At 34.9% G+C, this 22,120-nt stretch overlaps 1 protein-coding gene across 1 annotated transcript; it reads right to left on the reverse strand.

Moving 5' to 3' along the window:
- Window positions 1-496: 496 nt before the first annotated feature.
- Window positions 497-18,341, reverse strand: LOC138712095 (glyoxylate reductase/hydroxypyruvate reductase-like). The gene is made up of 7 exons (XM_069843489.1): window positions 18,044-18,341; window positions 12,185-12,315; window positions 8,681-8,870; window positions 6,714-6,880; window positions 4,213-4,377; window positions 3,504-3,629; window positions 497-1,797 (listed from the first exon to the last, which is right to left on the reverse strand). The coding sequence occupies exons 1-7, from the start codon at window positions 18,196-18,198 to the stop codon at window positions 1,682-1,684; spliced, it is 1,050 nt and encodes a 349-aa protein (XP_069699590.1). The 5' UTR covers window positions 18,199-18,341; the 3' UTR covers window positions 497-1,681.
- Between the last annotated feature and the right edge of the window lie 3,779 nt (window positions 18,342-22,120).

Below are 22,120 nucleotides of genomic sequence, written 5' to 3' on the forward strand. Positions count from 1 at the left end.
GTCTGTACCTTGTGGTGGTCATTGTTGCCAATTTAGTGACTGTCATTTTTTGTTGCACTTTTTATTAATAATTAAATAAGGCACTTTGAAGCTTTAACATTATTTTTAATGATAAGTCTCAATGGACATCGAAAAATGATTTAGTAAATAACCGAAGTAACTTGAAATTATTTTATTAAGAAATTTAATGTGTTGCGTAAGCTTCAAAGATTTGCATTACTGACTGTACGAAACAATTTATTGTATACATCATTCAAGTTTATGTTGTAAGAGAGAGGTATGCCTTTTTTTAATTCGAGGTATGCCAGAAGAAAATCTTGGGGTAGCATACCACCTCTGGTTTTTTCCCCACTTCCCTCACTGCGTCACCATCATAATAAACACCACTATGTCCTCGAAAATAACAGAGCATTCTGATTCATTAAAATGTCATTTCGAGCCCTGGTATTATTAAAGAAAGAGGTAACAATAATTCTTTTTGTAAACAAAAATAATATTTCTCTGAAAATATTACTGTATTTCAGATTCTGTACATGTTTGAAACATCTTCACACAAAAAATAAAATCAAGTTAGAAATTAGCTGTAAAATCCATATTTTATATAACAATTTTTAAATATTTCCTCTAATCACAGATTTCATCACCAATATATGTACATATAAAGCTACCATAACCTTTCATAATATACGTGAGTTGTCCACAAATTAAATGCCCCACATATTTTTTCTCGGCCAAAACTATGTGTTAGCAATACAAAATTTGTCAGTACTAATTACCGGTATTTGAAGTTTCTTGCATATCTGCGCAAAGTTTCAACATGTTACAAGAGACAGTGAAGCTGCTGCAACACAAAATGGTGTCTATCAGTGATACTCGTTACAAACAACATGCTGTAATTGCGGTAGTAGGAATAGTAGTGAATATTCACAATCTTTTGTCTGAAGTCTATGGCAGGCCTGCTGTTGACATGAGCACTGTTGGTCGCTAACAAGAAGAGTGAAAGCTTTAGGAAGAGGATTAACAGAGCAATTAGCCAAGACAGTTAGCCCTGACATGTTGCATTGTGCTGATGCTGTCATTCGTGAGGATCAAGGCATTATAAGTCAACAACTGGTGCTCAAGCTTTCAGTCAACAAAGGAAATGTGAATGCAATTATCAATGTTTTCGGATATTCAAAGCTGTGTGCGAGCTGGGTTCCATGAAGTCTCACAGTCGAACAAAAGTCTCAGAGAAAAGGCATTTGTTTTGAATTGTTGGTACATTTTGAAGCTGAAGGGGAGGGATTTTTGTCACGAATCATAACATAATATGTGATGAAACAAGGGTCTGTCATTTTGAGCAGAAAGCAAAAAGAACTCCACTACATAACCAGAACAAGAACTGTACAGACAAGGTAAACATGCTCTTCTTTCTTGGTGCTGTAAGGCCATAGAAGTTGGAGATTATGTGGAAAAATAGGGTATGTAGAAAATATATCCCTTTATAATCTGTGTAATTTTCATTTTTCTGGAATAAATATTTACTGAGGAAAAAATGTGGGCCATCACTTTCTCGACAAAGTAAATACACTGTTCACCATTATCTTATTTACATTCATTTTTCAGTTCTTTTTCATTTGTATTTCTTTTAGGCGTTACAGTATTACCTAAATTCATAGACAATTAAAGCATATAATTTTCATCAGAAAGGTGCTGGCATTGGTGTGCCTTCCAGACCTGCAATGAGATTTTCTGCTGCTAGAATCGCCATAGCTGTGCGTGTCTTGATAGTTGCACTACCCACGTGAGGAAGCAACACTGCAAAGAAGAAAAAAATTGTACAAAATTGAAATGACTTTATATTCAAGCCATTCTCTTTTAACAGAATCATTCTGAATAATTGGTTATTCACATAGAAGACAACGTCGTATAATGTAAATGATTTACAAGATGGTATCACAGTCTAATATCATACAATCACGAAGCTTGAGGTGATTTTTTGCATTTCTCGCGATACAGCGCTCCAAGCTCTATTTTCATAAGCATTAAGCAATCGATTAACTAGCGGACTTACTCGTGTTAATTATGTGTTGTTGTTTTGCTTTTTGTGTTTTTATTGTTATCTGTTCTCTTTTGTTTGTGTTGGGTTCGTGTATTTTGTTTATGTGTCTTATGATGTCTTGTCTGATGTATTCTTGGTGTTATGTTTTTGTGTTTTGTATTGCTGTTTCCGTGTTGATGATTGTGTTTTTTGTTTTGGTCCTGTGTTGTTGTGTGGTATGTTATGTTTTAATCCTTTTTCCAGTAGAATGGTTTCGTTGCGGTTGAAGGTTATGTTTGTTGTGTTGTGTATTTTTGGATGGAATTTATGTTCTGATTTGTGTGTTTTTGTTTGTTGTGTTTTTAGTTTTGCTATCTTGGTATTGTGTCGTTTCTTTATTTTGTGGCTGATGTTCGATATTACTTCGTTGGTGTGTGTAATGATTTCTTCAAGTTCTGTATGGTGAGTGATGTGTGCTAGATGTAGATATGTTTTGTATGCGTTTGTGTTATGTTTGTTTTTCATGCAATGTAGGTGTTTGATGTTGTTCTGTATGTGTAGTTTCTGTGCTTGGGTTTTAGTTTTTTGAGCTATGTGTGATGTGTTTTTTATGTGTATTTGTGTGTATTTTTGTGTGATCTGCTGGTTTAAACATATGTGATTGAATCGGATGTTGTGTGAGGCTTTGATAGTCTTGATGCGCGCTGACCTGTATTTATGTACTTCCACTGACTAGTAATAGTTTAAATAAATTGAATATTAATTGCTACTTTGCGCTGTATTTTACAGAATGTTTACTTTAACCCTCATTACCCATTTTTGACTTACACCACTTCTGCTAACAATGGCTCACATGATCTTCTAAAAGATAAAATCATGAAAAAAATTATTAGAATAAAGGGACGGGAAGTATCATTTTGTATTATTTTTAAATACAGCTTTTTTTTTTGTATACTTCATACGCATCATTCCTGAATGAACTGATCTGTAGAAATTTAATATGAATAAACTCCAGCAAAGAAATCTAAAGTGAATTTTTGCATTCCTAAAACCACGTCTTTGGTATGAAAGCTTAAAATGTGGATTTCTATGAAAATGTAGACAAATCGATTTATTTACAGCATCACTCTCTTTTTTATACCATTTATAATGAGAAACAGGAAAAGAGCTGTAATAAATTCTGTCTTACATATGCTACCTCCTCAGAAGTTAATTTTATCACACTGTCAGATTAACAGAGTTTAAGATGATAGTTGACAATATATGAAGCTGTCAGGAACCAATTTTATTAACAAATTTCCTTCACTGGTGTAAAATTCGTCATAAATTATCTTTGTAACAAAGATAATTTCCAAATTATTGGGTGAAATAAATGACAGCTATATCTTTCTTGCATTAGAATACCGAGAGAGGAATATTGAATAAAGCTGTTCGGTTCTCCAAGACAGCAAATGTTTGGCTTCAGTTCAGAGCAGAAGCTTACCACAGTTTGGAAGACTGAGTAATGGACTGTCCGTTGGCAGTGGTTCTGGTGTCATCACATCAAGGCCTGCTCCGAAGATTTTTCCCTGTTTCAGTGCTTCAATTAGAGCAGGTTGATCAACAATTCCTGCAACGTAAATGACAATAAGTTATTCATTATCTGGTCAGCACTTAAAATTGAGATATGTACAGTATACTGTGTACGTGGAAAACAATAATGAAATTTACATTGACATTTCTGCTTCTTGAATTAAGCACAGACAGGGCGCTGTATCAAAATAACTACTGTAATGCTGTCTGCTAGAGATCTGTGTCTTTGATCAGTGCTCCTAGTGACAGAGCTACAACACAAGGGACATGGTTCGATATCCATATAATGTCGGATATTCCAACCTTGATTATAATGTAAGGGGCAATTCATACAATTCAATTTGATCACAGTCTAATAGTAATAATGGTCATGGCAGTGACACATTGTTTCTTAGTCATTTTTTTTTAAATTAAGCATACATAACTTCAAAGGAACTAACCATCTAATGTAAGTTACTTTTCGAAAATTTAAGAAAATATTTTCAGTTCCTACAATTACAGCCAACTTCACAGCTCATTTCGAATTTGAAGTATAAACCTTTTTCAGTTTCCCCAAGAGCTTCAGTCAACTTACTTCACTAATTCGGGGTTAGGAGTTTCACTCAAATTATTACACTCACCTCCACGAGCAACATTCACTAGTATGGCATTCGGTTTCATTTTGTTAAATGCTGCTTCATTGAACATCTCTTTCGTTTCTTCATTCAAGGGACAAACAATTATCACAAAATCACTTCGTTTCAGCAGTTCATCAAACGAAACAAATTCTGCACCCAGCTCTTTGGCTGTAAGGAAAGAGTAATGAAAGGTTAAACAGTTTTAAAAATTAGTTCTATAATTTATTTAGTAAAAGTATAGTATCATGAAGACAATAGATTATCAAATTTGAATAGATATCTAATGTTTCTTGATCACTGAAATCACTACTATATTTACACATACACACATGTATGATCAAATACGTGAACAAGTCAAAGAAATGTTAATGTTCGACACTAGTTTAACATTTCTTATATTAAACCAACAACTATTATATTAATTTGCATTTATTCTAAGTTTTGTCACACTGTTCCTTCTGATCATTATTTACAACACTTAAAGCATGCATAGCATTAATACGGGGGTGCGTGGTAGCATCACAATTAAGACATAATGCTGTAAGCCAGAAGGTCGTGAGTTCTAATCCTGATGGGGGTCGTGATTTTCTTTTTAATCCAATTCTTGTGGCCACAGTATGGCCCTGGAATTTAACAATTTATTTATTTATTCTGGTGTAGTTAAGGCCATCAGGGCTTCTTTTCCGCACTGCCAGAAATACAAATACAATAATAGAAATAAAAAGAAAAAATCACAACATAAACAAAGTAAGGCCACAAAAAATATACACAGGTTACAGTCACACAAACTTTAACTAAGTGATTAAGTACACCATAATTAATAATTGTTGCTGTTTAGTCAACTGTCCAAAGACAGGTCTGAACCTCACAAGTGATACCAACAAGGCACCACCTATGAGGCAACTAGGCCAGGAGATAGTGGGGTAGGGTGACCAGTTCCTTCCCCCCCTCCATTGCATACAATCGCCAACTAGTTGCATATTACACTAATCAGACTTCAGATGTATACAAACAATTATTCTTCCTCTGACACACATTAAGTGAGATGTACTGCCTGATAATAAATGTACATATCAACCAGAACCTCAATCACAGGATAAATAATTCATTACCGTAAACTGGGGTAAAGAGGATCACATGTGGTAAAGTGGATCATATGTGTATTGTTAGATAAGTCAGCGCCACATGGATCACACATGCAAAGAAAACTATTTTTAGTGGCACTTATAGAAGAAAGGTTTTCTTTTCATGTGTGATCCATGTGGCGCTGACTTATCTAACAATACACATATGATCCACTTTACCACATGTGATCCTCTTTGCCCCAGTTTACGGTATATCCCAGTTAATTAAGGAACATAAACAAGAAATTTGAATTTATTCAGTCTCTTACAGAACACAGAGGCAGAAGTATCTCCTTATGGGTAAAGGCAGTGAGCATGTAGAACTGACATCCCTACAGCTATCAGTGGCAATTGTCTGTACAGACAGTGGTGTCATTCTAATTTTTAACAACCACTTTTCTCTTCTAATAACTGCAAATTCCAAAATTTTAATATGAAAAATATTAAGTAAGGAATAATATCATAAATATGTTGTTGTTTTCTAATGCCAGGCGTTTGACAATAAAATCATTTGACCTCTTGCACTCCAATATTTTTCAAAGATATTATAATGGCCAGCCACTGAATCACAGATTTTGAGGTGTTCCGAATCCATTTCTTGGTTTGAGTTGCACATTGGGCAGTTAGGAGACGGATATATTCCAATTCTATGCAGGTGTTTGGCCAAAAAATCATGGCCTGTTGCCAATCTAAATGCAGCTACAGACGATTTTCGTGGTAAATCGGGAATTAACTGTGGATTATGATGCAGAGAGTTCCATTTTTTCCCTTGAGCTTGTGTTATCAAATTTTGTTTGTTGAAGTCTAAGTATGTAGATTTAATAAATCTTTTCACGGAGTAAATATCATAAATATTTATAATTCATGTCACGTATAATACTTATTGCTTTTAATAGTCATGTGTATAACCACAATATGACAGTCTCACGCACACAGATTATTCTCATACTAACACAATACACATTTTGTACATCTTTCTACACATCTGATTTTAGATATTTGTATATTATTTCATGCCTGATGATGCCCTTTTGGAGAGTGAAAACGTTTGCAAACGTAAATTAAAAAGTAAATGTATAAAAACAGTGATATGTAACTTGTTTTTTGTACGTTTTGTTAAGCCATAAAGATTGATTATTTCAAAATAATGATATAAGTAAGAGTAGTAATTGGCTTAGCAGATCATTAAAATCAAAGTGAAATGTAAATCATGTCAGTAGATTTACTGGCATGTAAAAGAACTCCTGCGGGACAAAATTCCGACACACCGGCAACGCTGATATAACCTCTGCAGTTGCGAGCGTCATTAAATAAACCATAATTTAATTTAATTTTTACAATACAAGTAGGTCAAGCATAGCAAACGAACCAAATGTTTACCTTGTGGTTTGGGTGAGTGTCCTGAGTAAATAAGTTGTCCCACATCGAAGGCAATGAGTCTCTTTGCAATAGCTTGTCCTATTCCACCAAATCCAACAATGCCAACCGTAGATCCTTGAATGTCCTGGCCCATAAACCATTGAGGACCACTTATCTCCCAAGTGTTGCTGTAGAGAAACAAATTCTGAAATAATATTTGTGATCGATAATAAAGTGCAGAGCTGGAAAATGAAATCGAAAGAATGTGAAATGTGAAACATAACACCAGGGAATTACTTTCAAATACAATCGAATGCTGCTTTTATATTCCCGCAATTAACATTTTCTCCATACATTTACAGTAGTACTATTTTCGATTCCTTCAGTTTCCTTATTTACTGACATGTATGGATCATTTCTCTCAATGTAGGTATTTTTTTCCGTTCACCTGAGGAAAGTATGGAAACAAAACGATATTGTTTGCTCACTTGCTTGCTTACACAAACATAACACACTAAAACCCCTTTATACTGTGCTTCGGTATACTGCAGGATCAGATATGTCATGTCCTCCAATACTTAGGGTTACCAGATACTCTTGAGTGAAAAACAGGACACCTGGTTCAAAAAGCAGGACACAAAAACATTGGTAGATAGATGCCCTATTCCTTAGGATTTTCCTAGATTCAAAAGTAAAATTTAAGAATGGACATTACTCGTTAATTTGCATAGGCATATGTTAAATAATGATCTGTACAGTAAAAGAATGTCATTAAAATACAGTTCAAAAAAAAAAAAAAATACAACTACAATACAGTACCTTTTAGTGCCAGCTCTGTATACAGAAACTTGCATAAAAACCAACCTATTTCTTTTTCAACAAACTTTACATGTATGACTAATTACAAAACTACTTCACTCACCATATACTTGCTGACAGATGACTGAAACAATGACCTTCACTACATTCGGAAGAATAATTTCTCATGTTTACAGTTTTACTGATACTGATTTTCAGGTGGAGCAAAAAAAAAAACTGAAATTAGTTCAATCTCGTATTACTGATAGTGCCGTGGAACATGCGATATGCATGTCCATCGATCGATTTTATGAATAAAGCATGATCTGTCATGGCTTGTTTTCCAAAGAGAATATTGAGCAGTGACACTATACTTGGAGCACTACTGTACCATTGAAGTGAGTTCAGTCTAAGAATAAAATATATTGACGAAAAATTAAAGTTTTATTTACAGTTCAGGATTATGTTTTAAAATGTTATTATTATTGAAAATGAGATAATTGGGTATTTTTCATAAAAATAAGGACATTTAGCAAATCTTCAAAAATAAATACAGATGGCAGGACAGACCTTCAAAATATTCAAAATACGGACATGTCCTGGCTAATCAAATATTTACTGTTGAACAACGTGTAGTACCAGAAGGAAGTTTGAAACAAGATTCCTGAGTGTAAAATTATTTCATCACGTAGAACAATCCATAATCTTTATAATAAATTTCAGGCAATGGGAAGTGTCGAGGCAAAGAAATAAAAGAAATAGTGTAGGCCTCTCACAGAAAACAAATTAGATGACACTGGTCATCGAATGGAACAGTCTCCTAGAAAATCATTTAGGCACCTTTCACAAGCAGCCAGTTTCAGCACCTCCATCAATATCCTTTAGACTTATCAATACAAGTGAATAGTTTTCACACGTAATTTCTTAAATAAATTTTTCTACCGCAAAATTGGTGACATGTTCCTTGAACCCTAATACAATTGTGTGATAAGCACAATCATTATTTAAAACGTAAATACCTAGCTCTTTAAATAACATCACCATGTGAATGCTAAAAAATAAATTCTTCCCAGATCATGTGCAGTACCATGGGTCATAAAAAGTACAATCTGATACTGTATCTGTTACGTCACAATTAAGAAATTCTTCTCAGCACACTCTCTTTCCTCAGATTCCCACCTCCAACTTACGTCTCAATCTTCAGACGACCTTCGTGTAATCTCCTAGCAGTGGCCAAGCACAGAAGCACTGCTATTTCTGCCACAGCAGAGTTCAAAACATTGGGTGTATGACCAAACTTGATTCCTCTTTTTTTTAGTTCCTGGACATCGATGTGGTCAAATCCAGCAGACATAGTCGACACCACTTTCAAATTTTGGCCTGAAAAATTGTAGGATTTTTATTGGAAGAGCTTGAGAGTGCAATAAAGGCAGAGTTACAATATATAAGAAATCAAAAATGACTATGCAGTCTCTATGCGTGACTCAGAAGTGAAACATCTTAAGCTGTAAATGTGTAATGCTATTTAAAAATGTTGGAGAATTGAGAGAAGATAAATTAAGTTAAATTTAGCACTTTTATAGTGCACTGCTGTGGAGTAATGGTTAGCTCGTCTGGCCATGAAACGAACAGGCTCGGGTTCAAATCCTGGTTGGAACAAGTTACCTGGATGGAGTTTTTTCCGGGGTTTTCCCTCAACCAACTGAAGAAGAAATGCTGGGTAACTTTCGGCATTGGACCTCGGACTCATTTTGCCATCATGAATTCAGATATCAACATCATCCATACAATAGCCTCGGTTAAGTTCACGGTGCAGCGTGCTGTTCTTGTACAAGAGCAAGGTCATTGGCTACCCAATCATTCACAGAATAGGATGGTAAGGACAATAAGTCTCAGGCTGCAGTGCAAGCCTTTGGGTCCCTCCTCCACACAAGAGAAAAAAAATACTTTTATACTCAGTATAGCACTCTTCAGAATTTAAAACTGAAACAATTCCTTATCCTTACCATCACTTACAGTCAGAACCAGTTTATATGATGCATGCTCCAGTCCATGCGACTTATTTACCTATTTTTAGATTTCAGAGACTGCCGATATTATAGCTTATTTAGCGCCATCCAGGAGACATGTGTAGCATTGGAGAGCTACGGATGCGAACAATATTGTCTTCCTTTATCGGCAAGTAAGAGTGAAGACGATGTAAATGCCTTTGAACAACAACAGATTTCACAGACTCTTAATTCAGGCCTAAGAAATCCTCCCAACGGACACCATATCCACTCTAATATGCCCACTGGCATTCTTCGCTTTTAATACATATAAATCTCATGTTTAATAATAGTGCTCAATTTCAGTATTAGTAGATTAAATGGAATTCACCTCGAATCTATAAGCACAGTTCCTTGGATAATCATTTGAACTGGAACACACGCACAGAATACCCCTAAATTTAAGCTATGCCTGCTAACCTATGTATTAAGATCCTCATCTTTTATTAGTATCATACTTTCATTCTATAATGAAATATGGATTAATATTCTGAACAACTGAAGGGTTCAGAACTATAGTGGGCCAAATACCATTTACTAAAACCGTAGAAAACAAGGGTTAAAATGAAGTTATCACCTTAATTCAATGGAAACATATAGCAAGTAATATAAAGTATACACATTCAAACTAAATGACATGTCAATCTTCATTAAAATATGGTATCCAATTAAGTTTAACCCTTGCTTTCTCCGTTTTTAATAAATGGTGCTTGGTCCACTATGGCTCTGAACCCTTCAACTAATCTGAAGGTAAATATATTTTTGTTATACGAAATAAGCCCTGAGAATAATAGAAGATGTAGACCTACATACAAGAATGGCTTGTAAAAAGATTTTCCAAAATTTGGAAACCTTGACCTTACCTTTTAAGTACATTCTTTCAGTGATCACGTTTTATATTAAAAATAAAGATACTTTCAGTAACTCTATTAATTAATCAGAACATTCGTAACTGTAACACAAGACACAAATCAGATTTCCATTTACTCTCAGCCAGTGGTACACCCAGAAATATGGTTTGGGGGAGGGGGCTATTTATAATCAGCATCATAGAGCAACATTAAAGCTGTATAGCTGTAGCCTTACATGAAGCGTGGGTGGTTTGAAAAGTACAGACTGCGTCAATGAGAAATGACTGGCTGGTTGGAACAGTTGGAGCTACTAGACACGCATAAGTTATAGAACTTCGAACATTATCATAAGTTCGATTTTATTTAAATAAAAAAGAGTATGAGTATGTTGTAAAAAGCCCATTCACATACAGGCCTGTTTAAAAATAAATGTTTCAAAGACCACACACTTTCCACAATAATAAGTATACATGCGTCAAGGCATTAAAAAGTTTTCCTACCTTCCCCCATTTTTTATTTTGGGGGGTGGGGGGGGCTTAAACCCCCTTGCCTACCATGGGTGCGCCACTGCTCTCAGTGTTACAAAAGATTTCATTATCCATGTATTACAGTCCTCAATGCACTGCCTAATTATCTTTAAGATTTGAAGAGCCAAGAGAAAAAGTTAGACAGAATTAACAACATTTCTCCATATTCGTACCTTATATTCAACTGATGAACTGTTAATGGGTTTGCATCTACAAATGCAAATTGGCTTTATTCAGTGTTACAGAGATAGTTCCAGCGTAGATTCAAAACACTAAAATGGATTGAGATATGGACCCTGCAATTTGCCATCATTGTGAAAGCTTTAATAAATGTTGAAGATATTCCACATGATTTTTTTCATTCTCAAAAAGGGAGGCTACTAATAATAACGCCAAGAAAACTGGCACTATATTAAAATCTTTTTAAACTGGTTTACAGGAATAAACCACATTCTTTTATAAACAAAACTGTGTTATTATTTTTCTATGAACTTACTTCTTAAGGAATTTTACAGTATTTTCAATTCTTTGGCTTTCGAATAGTCCTATATACTATACATTAAAAATAATTATGTATCATATATTTCTGTATAATTTTTTACTTGTTTCACATCTCAAAGCTAGGTTACAATGCTTGTATACAGTAAGCTCTTAGTAAACACGATTGTGTACAATTTTCTGTCAATTTTTATTTTGGAGACCTGGCTCATGATCTCGCAGAGTGAGAGTCATTGTAGAGTATTAGTGGAATGATGGTAATGGTAAAGGGAAACGGGAGAACCTCGAGAAAAACACCTCACGCTCATTATATGAACCACAAATTCTTTCGTAGCCTAGACTGCGATCGAACCCAGGTTACCACAGTGGAAGGCAGAGAGGCTAACCACTAAACCATAGGCGAGGATTGATAAGATCTTTAGAATACAATAAATGAAATGCAATTGAAGTACCTATGTACCTATGACCCATCCCATGCAACACAGACTGACTTGGAAATTTGTTCCCTCTCAGGTTGCTGTGCTTTCATACAAATTTCGAGTGGAATATTGGTATTAAATAGATAATCATGCAAATTGTACTTAGTTATATCATATCTTTGAAGGACAAATCTGTAGTGTACTTGAAATGATTAAATGTAATTTTTTTTAGGAATGGCAAGTGATTAAAAGTGTAAGAAGTGTGAAGATAGATTTTTAAAAGTTTAAGAAGTGTCAAGATAGGAGATTTAAAAACTATAGTAAGTTATCAATGAATGAAAGAAGTCATACCTGCTTTATCCAACATTTCCTTGTCCACCTTTTCTTTGCAGCACCAGTACACTCCATCAACGCCACTAATTTTGTCTAATATTTGCTCTCGTGTAGGATATGGCAACTCAGGACAAACATACACATCATATCTGAGAAAAGAAGAGAATGCAAGATACTGATGACACAATGAAAAACTCAATCACTCTCCCCTTCAGTCATACAAAGAAAATTGTGAGAAATGTTAAATAAGCAGTGAAATGAGTACACCATATATTATTTCTTATTCCCAGCTAATGAATGACTGGCTTCAATAGCTTTATCTCGAACTCTGAACTTAACCCGAATCTGCCTAGCGGTACCGTATGGTACCACAGGTACATATAGTAGTTTCCAGTCGCTGTATTGGCAACAATGATTATTTTCACAATTTCTCATTGTTTAATTTACTCACTGACATTCCAGTCCTTGTTAGGAAAAGAATATTTTGAAGTTATTTGGCTTGGTATGCGTAGTGGCATTCGGTAATTATATACATTTCCTTGAATCACTCAATTTTGTTATCTGTTTGAAGTAAATATTTGAATACATTCAATTAGGATTATAATTTTGAATAAATTCTCATTTCATATATTGGAAAAGGCTTATAGTAAAGCATTAAATTCATGTTTTCACTATAAATATATAAACTGCCAAATATAGCCTATATGACGTAGAGTTAGTCTGGTACCGTATGGTACCACTAGGTAGATGCCGTAGCATTTTGAAAGGAATCGATTTTTCCTCTTTATAGCATTCATATTGATAATTTATTATGATTCCTGGGACATAACACTTATTGAAGCTGTAACAATCATAGAGGTTGACAGTATAATAATCTAAGTACTATCTATATTGAACCACCAGACGTCACAGTGAATTCTGATGAAGATTATAGAGAGGAAGATACAGGCGGTTTACTTGATAATCTCTTAGGAAATCAATTTTATTACGATGAAAGGCATATGAATTATCTAACTGTGATGAAGATAGTGATGTGACAAATAAAGAAAGTTAGAAGAAATAAGAAAACATAAAGAAAACTTTTACTTGAAGAATCGAAAGAGGTTTGAGTCTAAGAATGAAGATGAGATGAGGACAATTAGTTCAATTTCGTGCTCACAAAATACAGAAGGAAAGCGTAACCACGAAGGAAACAATCAAACTCACACGAAAACCAACTTCATAGGTACATGATGAACATTCTCCTTCTAACAGTAGCATTTTTCCTGTAGTTGATTACACATTTTATAGAGGAAAATAGCCTACAGAATTATTTGAAGTATTCTTTGACTGTAATGTTATTGATTTTATTTTGTAACAGAAACCCAGCGTTATGCTTTATTTCTAAATGTACAAGGTTTACAAATAACAGCTTTAGAAATGAAGTCCTTAATCGGAATTCTTCTCTTCAATGGCTACAGTTTTGTACGTAGCAGAAGATGCTTCTAGGAAACTGCACTGGACACGCAATGAATTAGTTTACAATTGCATGTGGTGTGATCAATTTGAAAAAATCTTGCGATTGGTCCATTGTACCGATAATACCAAATTTTAGATTGACAAGACAAAATGTCAAAGCTCCGACCTCTGATATATCTGATGGAGAGATTTATGAAAAATTACATTCTGGCACAACGTATGAAATTTGATGAATGTGTGATTCCCTATAGACGTCATCCTGCAAACATTTCATCAGGGAAAAGGTTCGGCTTCAATTATGGTGCCTAAACATTGCTTATGGGCATATCTGATATCTTTTGAAATATGCCAAGGGAAGAGGGTAAGTGCAAATGATCACTTTGAATTTGATTATGGTAAATGTGCAGCACCTCTCGTTGAAATGCTCGACAACTTACCACATGATATGAAGAGCCTACCCTTCCGACTGTACGTACTTTGATAGCCTGCGAGGACTGGCTGGCCGAATGGCTGGCTGGCTGTCCTCGTATACTCACACAATGCATTACGAGCGAAGTGGGACTCTGTGTGAAATGTTTTGAAAAATGATATGTAAAATCTTAGGAAGTGCAACTAAACCAAGGAGCATTGAGGTGCGAACCCTTGCTATTTGCCCTGTCATTATCATACAAGAAATAAAATAATAAAAGATAGTGAATGATATAGTGAAGTTTTTCTGTCATTCCAATAAATAACGACTTAAAATGATGAAATCCGAAGAAAATAAATCTTGCACCCGTATCTGCCTAGTGGTACCGTATGGTACCACCCCTTATCTTTGAAAGTAGATGATTTTAAACAAAACCGAGTTTAATTCCATAATAAGGACGTAAGTTTGAACAAATGTTGAAGAAATTACAAAAATCGCCACATGTCAGAAAACCAGGCAGATTAGGGTTAAGCATGGGAAATTAATGCACTAGATAGCCTAATACAAGTTATGCAGAAGTGCCAAAAGTTGCATCTTTTTATACCTTCGAAAATAGCACCAATACCATTCTTTATACCTAGTACATTCTATTTACAGCTCAAGTGGCCTAACTAGTTAGATGTGATTACAAGGGGGGCTATTTCTTAAGGGCCACAGAGGCAGTGCCCATCAATATTTCATCAAATTTTAAAATTCGGAGAAACTAGCACATGAGAAGTTCAGGTGGTTGTATTGCATTTTTGGTACAGGGAAAATACTTGTCATTTACGAAAATTCCGCTAGGGCTCACTTAAGTATAACACGTTAATAAATTTTATCTCCAAAAAATAGAGCAGGCCTAATAATAGAAATTAATAAAAAATCATAATTTCGAAGATTTTCATTTTCAAAATTATCTTTAGGAATATAGACATAAAATAGCCAAACTTAACCAACTTTTAGGTACAATACAATCAACATTACTAAAGAAAGTCAGACCTGAGACAATTTTGAAATTTTATAAAACAATGGCAGTTCCAACTTTATTATATGGATCAGAAACATGGGCCTTCCTTAACATCAAATCAACTCCGAAGAATAGAAGCAGCTGATTATCGAGGAATATTACAGTGTGCTCAATTACACTGACCTCTAGCGCTTGAAAGTGGAACTAAATGCCAATGGAGCGCACACCTACTTGTGTTTAAACTAAACTCAACAACACAACACTTTCAGAGAACACCAGGGGCGAATGCTAGTCACGAAAGTTAGGCTTGCTCTTTTATTCATAGGGGAAGATGGGAGGATATAATAATTAATAAAAATAATCAGACCCACATAAATAATTTATTTTATAATTATGAAATCATTATGAGTCATGGATCATATTCGCTTATCAAATGTAGAAGTTCGATATAATATAACAAACATGGCCAACAAAACAGTTTATTTAGTTTTTTCGACCCTGCCAACCAATATACATTGTTGTATTGAGCTGCACTGAACGAGCGCACATATTCTCTATAATGTCTGTCTTCTCTTGAATAGTCCTTCAAGAAAATGGATTTAATAATAAGGTTTCAATGACACACAATTCCGAACTCATTGCAATTCTTCAAATTAATGTTTAAGAATTAATAATACATGCAGCAGCTAACATATGCATTCCGCTCATACAATTACATTGCACTCGCAAATCACAGCACATTCCGGCTGCCAATACTGGTCTGTGTAGCTCTCGGACCAGAGCTTCAAACAACACATAACAGAAGCATGTGTGCCTAGGACGGGCCAAGGAGGAAGGCACTTGCGCGCGCATCATATTCTCGCTATTTCTACGTCTTTCTGTAGCTCCAAGAAACGAGCAAGCGTTGCGATATTTGCGGTGTGCAACCTGCAGATGGTATTACACCTATACAGTATTCCAAAACTCAAAATAAAGTTTAATGTACATAACGCCATTTTGAGAAATACACATTCTACGAAAATATTGGGCTTGCGCAGCAAGCATAGCATGCCCTGAGAAATCGCCCCTGGAGAACACCAATATAGCGATAGCCTCCTTTCGCACGGAGATGTATTGTGGGGAGCTTATGAGAAAGTCTCTGCGAGGTGTATTTTAATTAGGTGCAGTGCGGAGAGGTATTGATGAATGAAGCACCGCTCTTCCTAGAACTGACCCGAGATAAGATAAGTTGTTATAAGTCTTACGACACTAAACAAATGACATCACAGTCACCACATGATGTTTAATTATTCTATGGCTGAAAATGTCAACTATATAATTTGAGACTAGCTCTGTGTTGGTGTGTTTTGTAAGTTGAAACTGTTAGTTTATATTTTAAAAGTTTATCGAATGTTTTCACATTGGTCAGTTAGGGCCGACTGTAATGTAGTTAGTAGTGTGTCATTATGTCGTTTTCTGCGAGCAAGAGTGGTGTTACGCTGGATGTTGTCTGCGTGTAGGATTGGTATTACTCCACATTCCTACCAGGGCTGATCTCGTGAGCTCACTATAGTAGCGAGTAGCGACTCGATACCCCCTTTCCATCCCCCTCCTTCAAGCTTATGAGTCAAGGTCGTAGCCATGCCTTTAGAGGTTTTTTGCCTTAAGCCTCGCTGCTCGTACTGCTCTCTCCATACTGCCAACATAACTTAATATGGATATGGAAGGATCGGAGTGCAACCAAGTGTACGAACTTACAGGCCTACTCTTACTAAGAATAGTATAACTCAAATTCAATGTAGACAAAACCGTATCCATGATCTTCCGCCGAGGAGGAAGAATAGCAGCTGAAGATACATTCCGTCTGGAGCACAGGGAGCTACAAAATGTAACCCAATTCAAGTACTTAGGAATCACCCTCCAAACGCATGGGGATACGTATACACAACATGTAAATGAAAGAACCATACATGCTATAAAAGCAATGCATGAAGTACAGCATGTAAGCAAATTATCGCTAGAGACAGCCATGACATTATTCAAAGTCAAAATCAGCCCTATATTGCAATATGGTCTGAACATCATATGGGAGAACCTTACAAAGAGCAATTTAAAACGCATAGAACGAGTGAAGGCAACATTTATTAAAAGAGCCCTATCCATATCAAAATATGCTCCATCACGACTATGCTACGAAATGTCAAGGGAACCCTTCTATATCGAAGATTTGAGACACCAACTACTGCTCCCGTCCATTGCCCAGTACGAGAATCTCCTACAGGAACTCCGAACGAAGAGGTCACAAATATGGAGCGACTTCTATACAACAGAGGCCATGCTGTCCGACGAGTGGAAGAGACCGTACTACGAACTCAGACACACCATCACACGCTTCGCAGTGCACGGTTTTCATTTCAAGATCTGCAAAACGACAGGCTACCATGAGCCCAGTGCAGAGTGCGTGTGTAAATTGTGCGAAGGTGCCTGTGAAAGATACCACGCCCTCTCATGCAGACTAAGAATCGAATCACTAACGAGTTTCTGTAGTGAATAAGCATCCATGGAACGAACACACAAAATATGCATATTTTGCGCTTTTCTACCTATTATTATACAACTCAAATTTTTTGGGTAGGCAAAGCCTCTTAAGAGCTTCGCCACTTATGATTAGAAAGAGAAAACGACGTAACAATAGAGGAAGGGTTGAAAGAAAGGACAGGAGAAGAAATGAAATAGAATGCTCCACCGAGCCCAACCTAGGAGCAAGACTCGCGCTTTCTGCCTATAGGCACCGGTGGCCGTACTATGTAGATCTATAATGAAAACTTGTTTCATTTTATCTGATTTATTATTAATGGCAATTCGAAGAGTACTACTGTAAATATATAGATTAAATATCTTTGAAAAAATCGAACTGCAGTATTGATATTAAAACTGCCATATTAAATAATGTGTTCCGTTCCCTTGTAGTGGTACCTAGTTGGCCTACGCATGGCGAATAATTACGTACTTACGTAATACGTACCGCTCTTTCAATAAATCTATTGCTGCTTGCGGCACTTCCGGGTGTGTAACGATAACACGTTGTTTGCTCATCTTACTAGACTCGCTGTTAAACGCCGACTGTGTGAAATACCGGCGAAGTACACTGCCACTTCTACTGGAAACAACTCTGTTCATCCACGTCGTTGGCCGTTACCTTTTCTCCTGCACTTTTGCTGCATTATGTCTCCGATACTTCAGAAAGAAAATTGAAATACATAATCTCTACAAGCACGTGAACAGCTGATTGCGTAATTTGATATTACGTAATAGCAGCACGTACGCCATCTTTCAGACGTACTTCTAAACTGCAACATGTTATAAAGCACTGCTCTGTTATAAAGCAGCATGAAGCGCCACCTTTTATTAGCTAATGGAACAATTTGCTACTCTTGTCTTTAAATAGCTACCTCCTGCCTCGGACTGCATTCCTAATCTGCTTTTTCTATCATATTCCGCAAAGTATCGATGGCAAGAACAATGAGCAAAACAAAAACCAACTATATACAGCAGTGCTAAGGTACATACGAAGCAAAAAAAAAAAAAAAAAAAAAAAATACCGGGCATTCAGCACTGATTTAAAATTGAGCTTTGGTGTATATTTTCCACTGCGCTTATCCATGTTGTCTTTGAGCAGATTAAAACAATACACTTAAATCAAATTAAATACTATAATTGCCTAGTTGCCTCATAAGTGATGCATTGTTGGTATCACTTGTGAAGTTCAGACCTGTCTTCGGACAGTTGACTAAACAACAAACAATTGAAAATAAAATACTTACAGAATACACTGAGCAAAATTAATTGAAAATGTACTCACAAACAAAATAGGTTCACCTGAGAATAAATACACTATTATAAATCAGTCATTCGTACAATACAGTACGAATTTTTGTAACTATTGTTTGTTGTGAAGCATTAAGTCATGAATAATTATGATACAGTCCTTAATCAAAACCGATTTCACAACAAGCATTGAGTTTACTGTCTTTATAAGCTAGTATTTGTTTTTCTTATCAGTCCACAGTGAATTCATGTGGGAGAACAATCTTTCAATATATGCACTCTACAAGGGATACATATAATAAACTCTATCAATAAATTTGGAAGCTTTTCATCAACACTTTTGAGCAGATCTACCCAGACTTCAATTTTTTTTTTTAAGAACTTCTCTCAGTTCACTACTGATATAGTAGAGGGGCAAGACCTGTCTACATAAACCATTTATGAATGAACAAAGTTTATCAATGACAACACAAACAACACGACCATATAACACTGATATAATTATAACAGCAAATATTTTACATATTATAAGAGGTATAATGTCAAATCATTTAACTGCAATACCACACAAATATTTATATGATCGGGGTACACTGTATTAACATACATAAATTACTTACTCAAATGAATTTTAGAATATAGGTTAAACATTAACAGAAATTAAACATGTTTATATTACTATACATATTGAATTTAATGGTTTTGTTCTGTGTAAAGATAGTTGTTTTAATTATTATGTGCAATAATTGAATGAGATGTTTTTAACGAATTATTTGGCTTTCACCATTATATAATTAAGAGTAATATAATAATTAACACACCTATTATGTTATTTTATAATATGCTTTTTATGTGTCTGATTTAAAATTTGTTTAATTATCTATTTCAATTGAATATGCTAATATATATGTTTCCACTGTAGTAGGCCTATATGAGATATTGAATCTATGCCTGAAGATGCCAGTTGGCAAAAATGTTTGAAATATATTTTATTAATAACATCAATAAATTATTATATGTCTAAATTTTTGTTGTTGTTTTAAAATCTTGGTAAGTCATTTTGACTGAAATATATTCAATAAAATAATCTAATATATTTTGACTTATCTGAATATCACCACAGTGTTCTTTAAGATAAGCATCTTTACATTTATTTTATATAGTAAGACATCGATTATCCGAACTATGTAGAATTAACGTTACTTTAGACTTTTTACAGCTCACTAGGCATGTGATTTACAATTGCTATAGGTCGCGCCAGGGATTTTGGCAGATGGATTTTCTTGATGTGAACTGGAAAGAGAGTTCTCACCGCTGCAAAATCGGCTGTTATCTCTGTCGCAGTGGAATGGGTAGGACATAAGAGTAAACATGCACGCCCGAGTATTTGTGCACTCTGGACAGACACCTCCAAAAACTAAACAAATATTACAGTAATCTATATGTGTCTTTGGTATTCCCAAGAAACTTGTTCGATTAATTAAAATGTGTCTCAATGAAACTTACAGCAGAGTCCGTATAGGCCAGTTTCTATCTGATGCTTTTCCAATTCACTGCGGGCTAAAGCAAGGAGATGCACTATCACCTTTACTTTTTAACTTCGCTCTAGAATATGCCATTAGGGAAGTTCAGGATAACAGAGAGGGTTTGGAATTGAACGGGTTACATCAGCTTTTTGTCTATGCAGATGACGTGAATATGTCAGGAAAAACTCCACAAACGATTAGGGAAAACACGGAAATTTTACTTGAAGCAAATAAAGCGATAGGTTTGGTAGTAAATCCCGAAAAGACAAAGTATATGATTATGTCTCGTGACCAGAATATTGTACGAAATGGAAATATAATCTGTTATATATATGGAAATATATGTGTATATGGAAATATGTTAATCCTTAGTCAATAGATAAGACTGAGTTTTACGAAATACGAACATTAAGGGATGGAAAATGGGAGGCAGTAATGATCAAAATAATTATACCGATTTATTTTGTTTAACCAGCAGACGTGCAGCCTTTAAATTTAAAACAAAGATTCACTCATAAAATTGGGTTAGACTATTCATCTCATCTCTCAGAATTGTTTCTAAAATGTATAAGGAAAGTAAAAAAATTCAATTTCATATACGCTACTCCCAACTTCAATTTTTTTTTTTTTTTTTTACTTCCAAGCAGAGAGGAGAGAGAAAGAAGTCGACGATTTTAAAAATTCACTAAACTATATTTAACTAGAGACGTAAAATTTAAAATGAAGGTTACTCTCTACAATATTGGTTAAACATTTTTAGATTTTTTTAAATACCATATTCTAAGGTACTGATGAAAAGGCAGAAGGGAGTGAGAAATCTCATGTCATCTGATCTCGATGAAAATCGATATCTGGGGATCTTTGCGATCACAGAATACGAATACGGTATTATTTAGTCCGACTTTGTCCCTAAAGTGGTGGATTGGGACAAAAATGGGTGAAAAATTAAATTAGATATCTTAGGGGTTTTCGAGACGAAAATTACGAATAATACAATTTGTGCGAATTCAATATGGCAGTTTCAGTACTATGAATTATATTTTAAAAAATTAAACATCGGATATCGCACAGGTAACACATGTGCAGTGTTTAAGGGGGTATGTAACACCTTTTGATAGTAGGCCTATACATTTAGTAAAATCCAAAGTGTAATTTCTACATATTCTGAATGAATGTTGTGCTGGAATTTAATATAGTCATCAGCCAATACCTCTAGATTAATAAACAACTTTTTAGAATCCATAAAATACAGTATTTATTGTGAATGGTAATTATATTTTTCAATTGGAGCAATTTGTGCAGGGAAAATTGGTTTCTCCGATATTTTGTACGATTTCGAATATTTTAAAATGCTTTCTTCTCTGTTCTATTCACAATGTGCGTGTGAAGAAATTATTGCCCTTGTAATATCCATTACAATCCTATTTATTATACTCTTATATAAATCTAACTTCCGCAGCATGCAATTTTACCCAATTAACCAAATTATATTTTGATTATTAAGAAGAATCGTAATTTTATTAACTTGAATTGTCGCACCACCAGTAGACAGTCCCTAGATTATTACTGGCCAAATCTTGTATATTGATCTGGTAAGGGTAGGATTTTCCTTTTAATTAAGAATTAATTTAATTTAGAAAATGTAGGAGACGTATTGTAAAATCATTGCGGAGGTCATTTACATTTATTAAAGGTATTCTTTGAGTAGGACTGTACCGTGGTGTATTTCATAATAAGGATAATTGATA

The sequence above is a fragment of the Periplaneta americana genome, chromosome 13 (genome assembly GCF_040183065.1).
Source record: "Periplaneta americana isolate PAMFEO1 chromosome 13, P.americana_PAMFEO1_priV1, whole genome shotgun sequence".
Lineage (NCBI taxonomy): Eukaryota > Metazoa > Arthropoda > Insecta > Blattodea > Blattidae > Periplaneta > Periplaneta americana.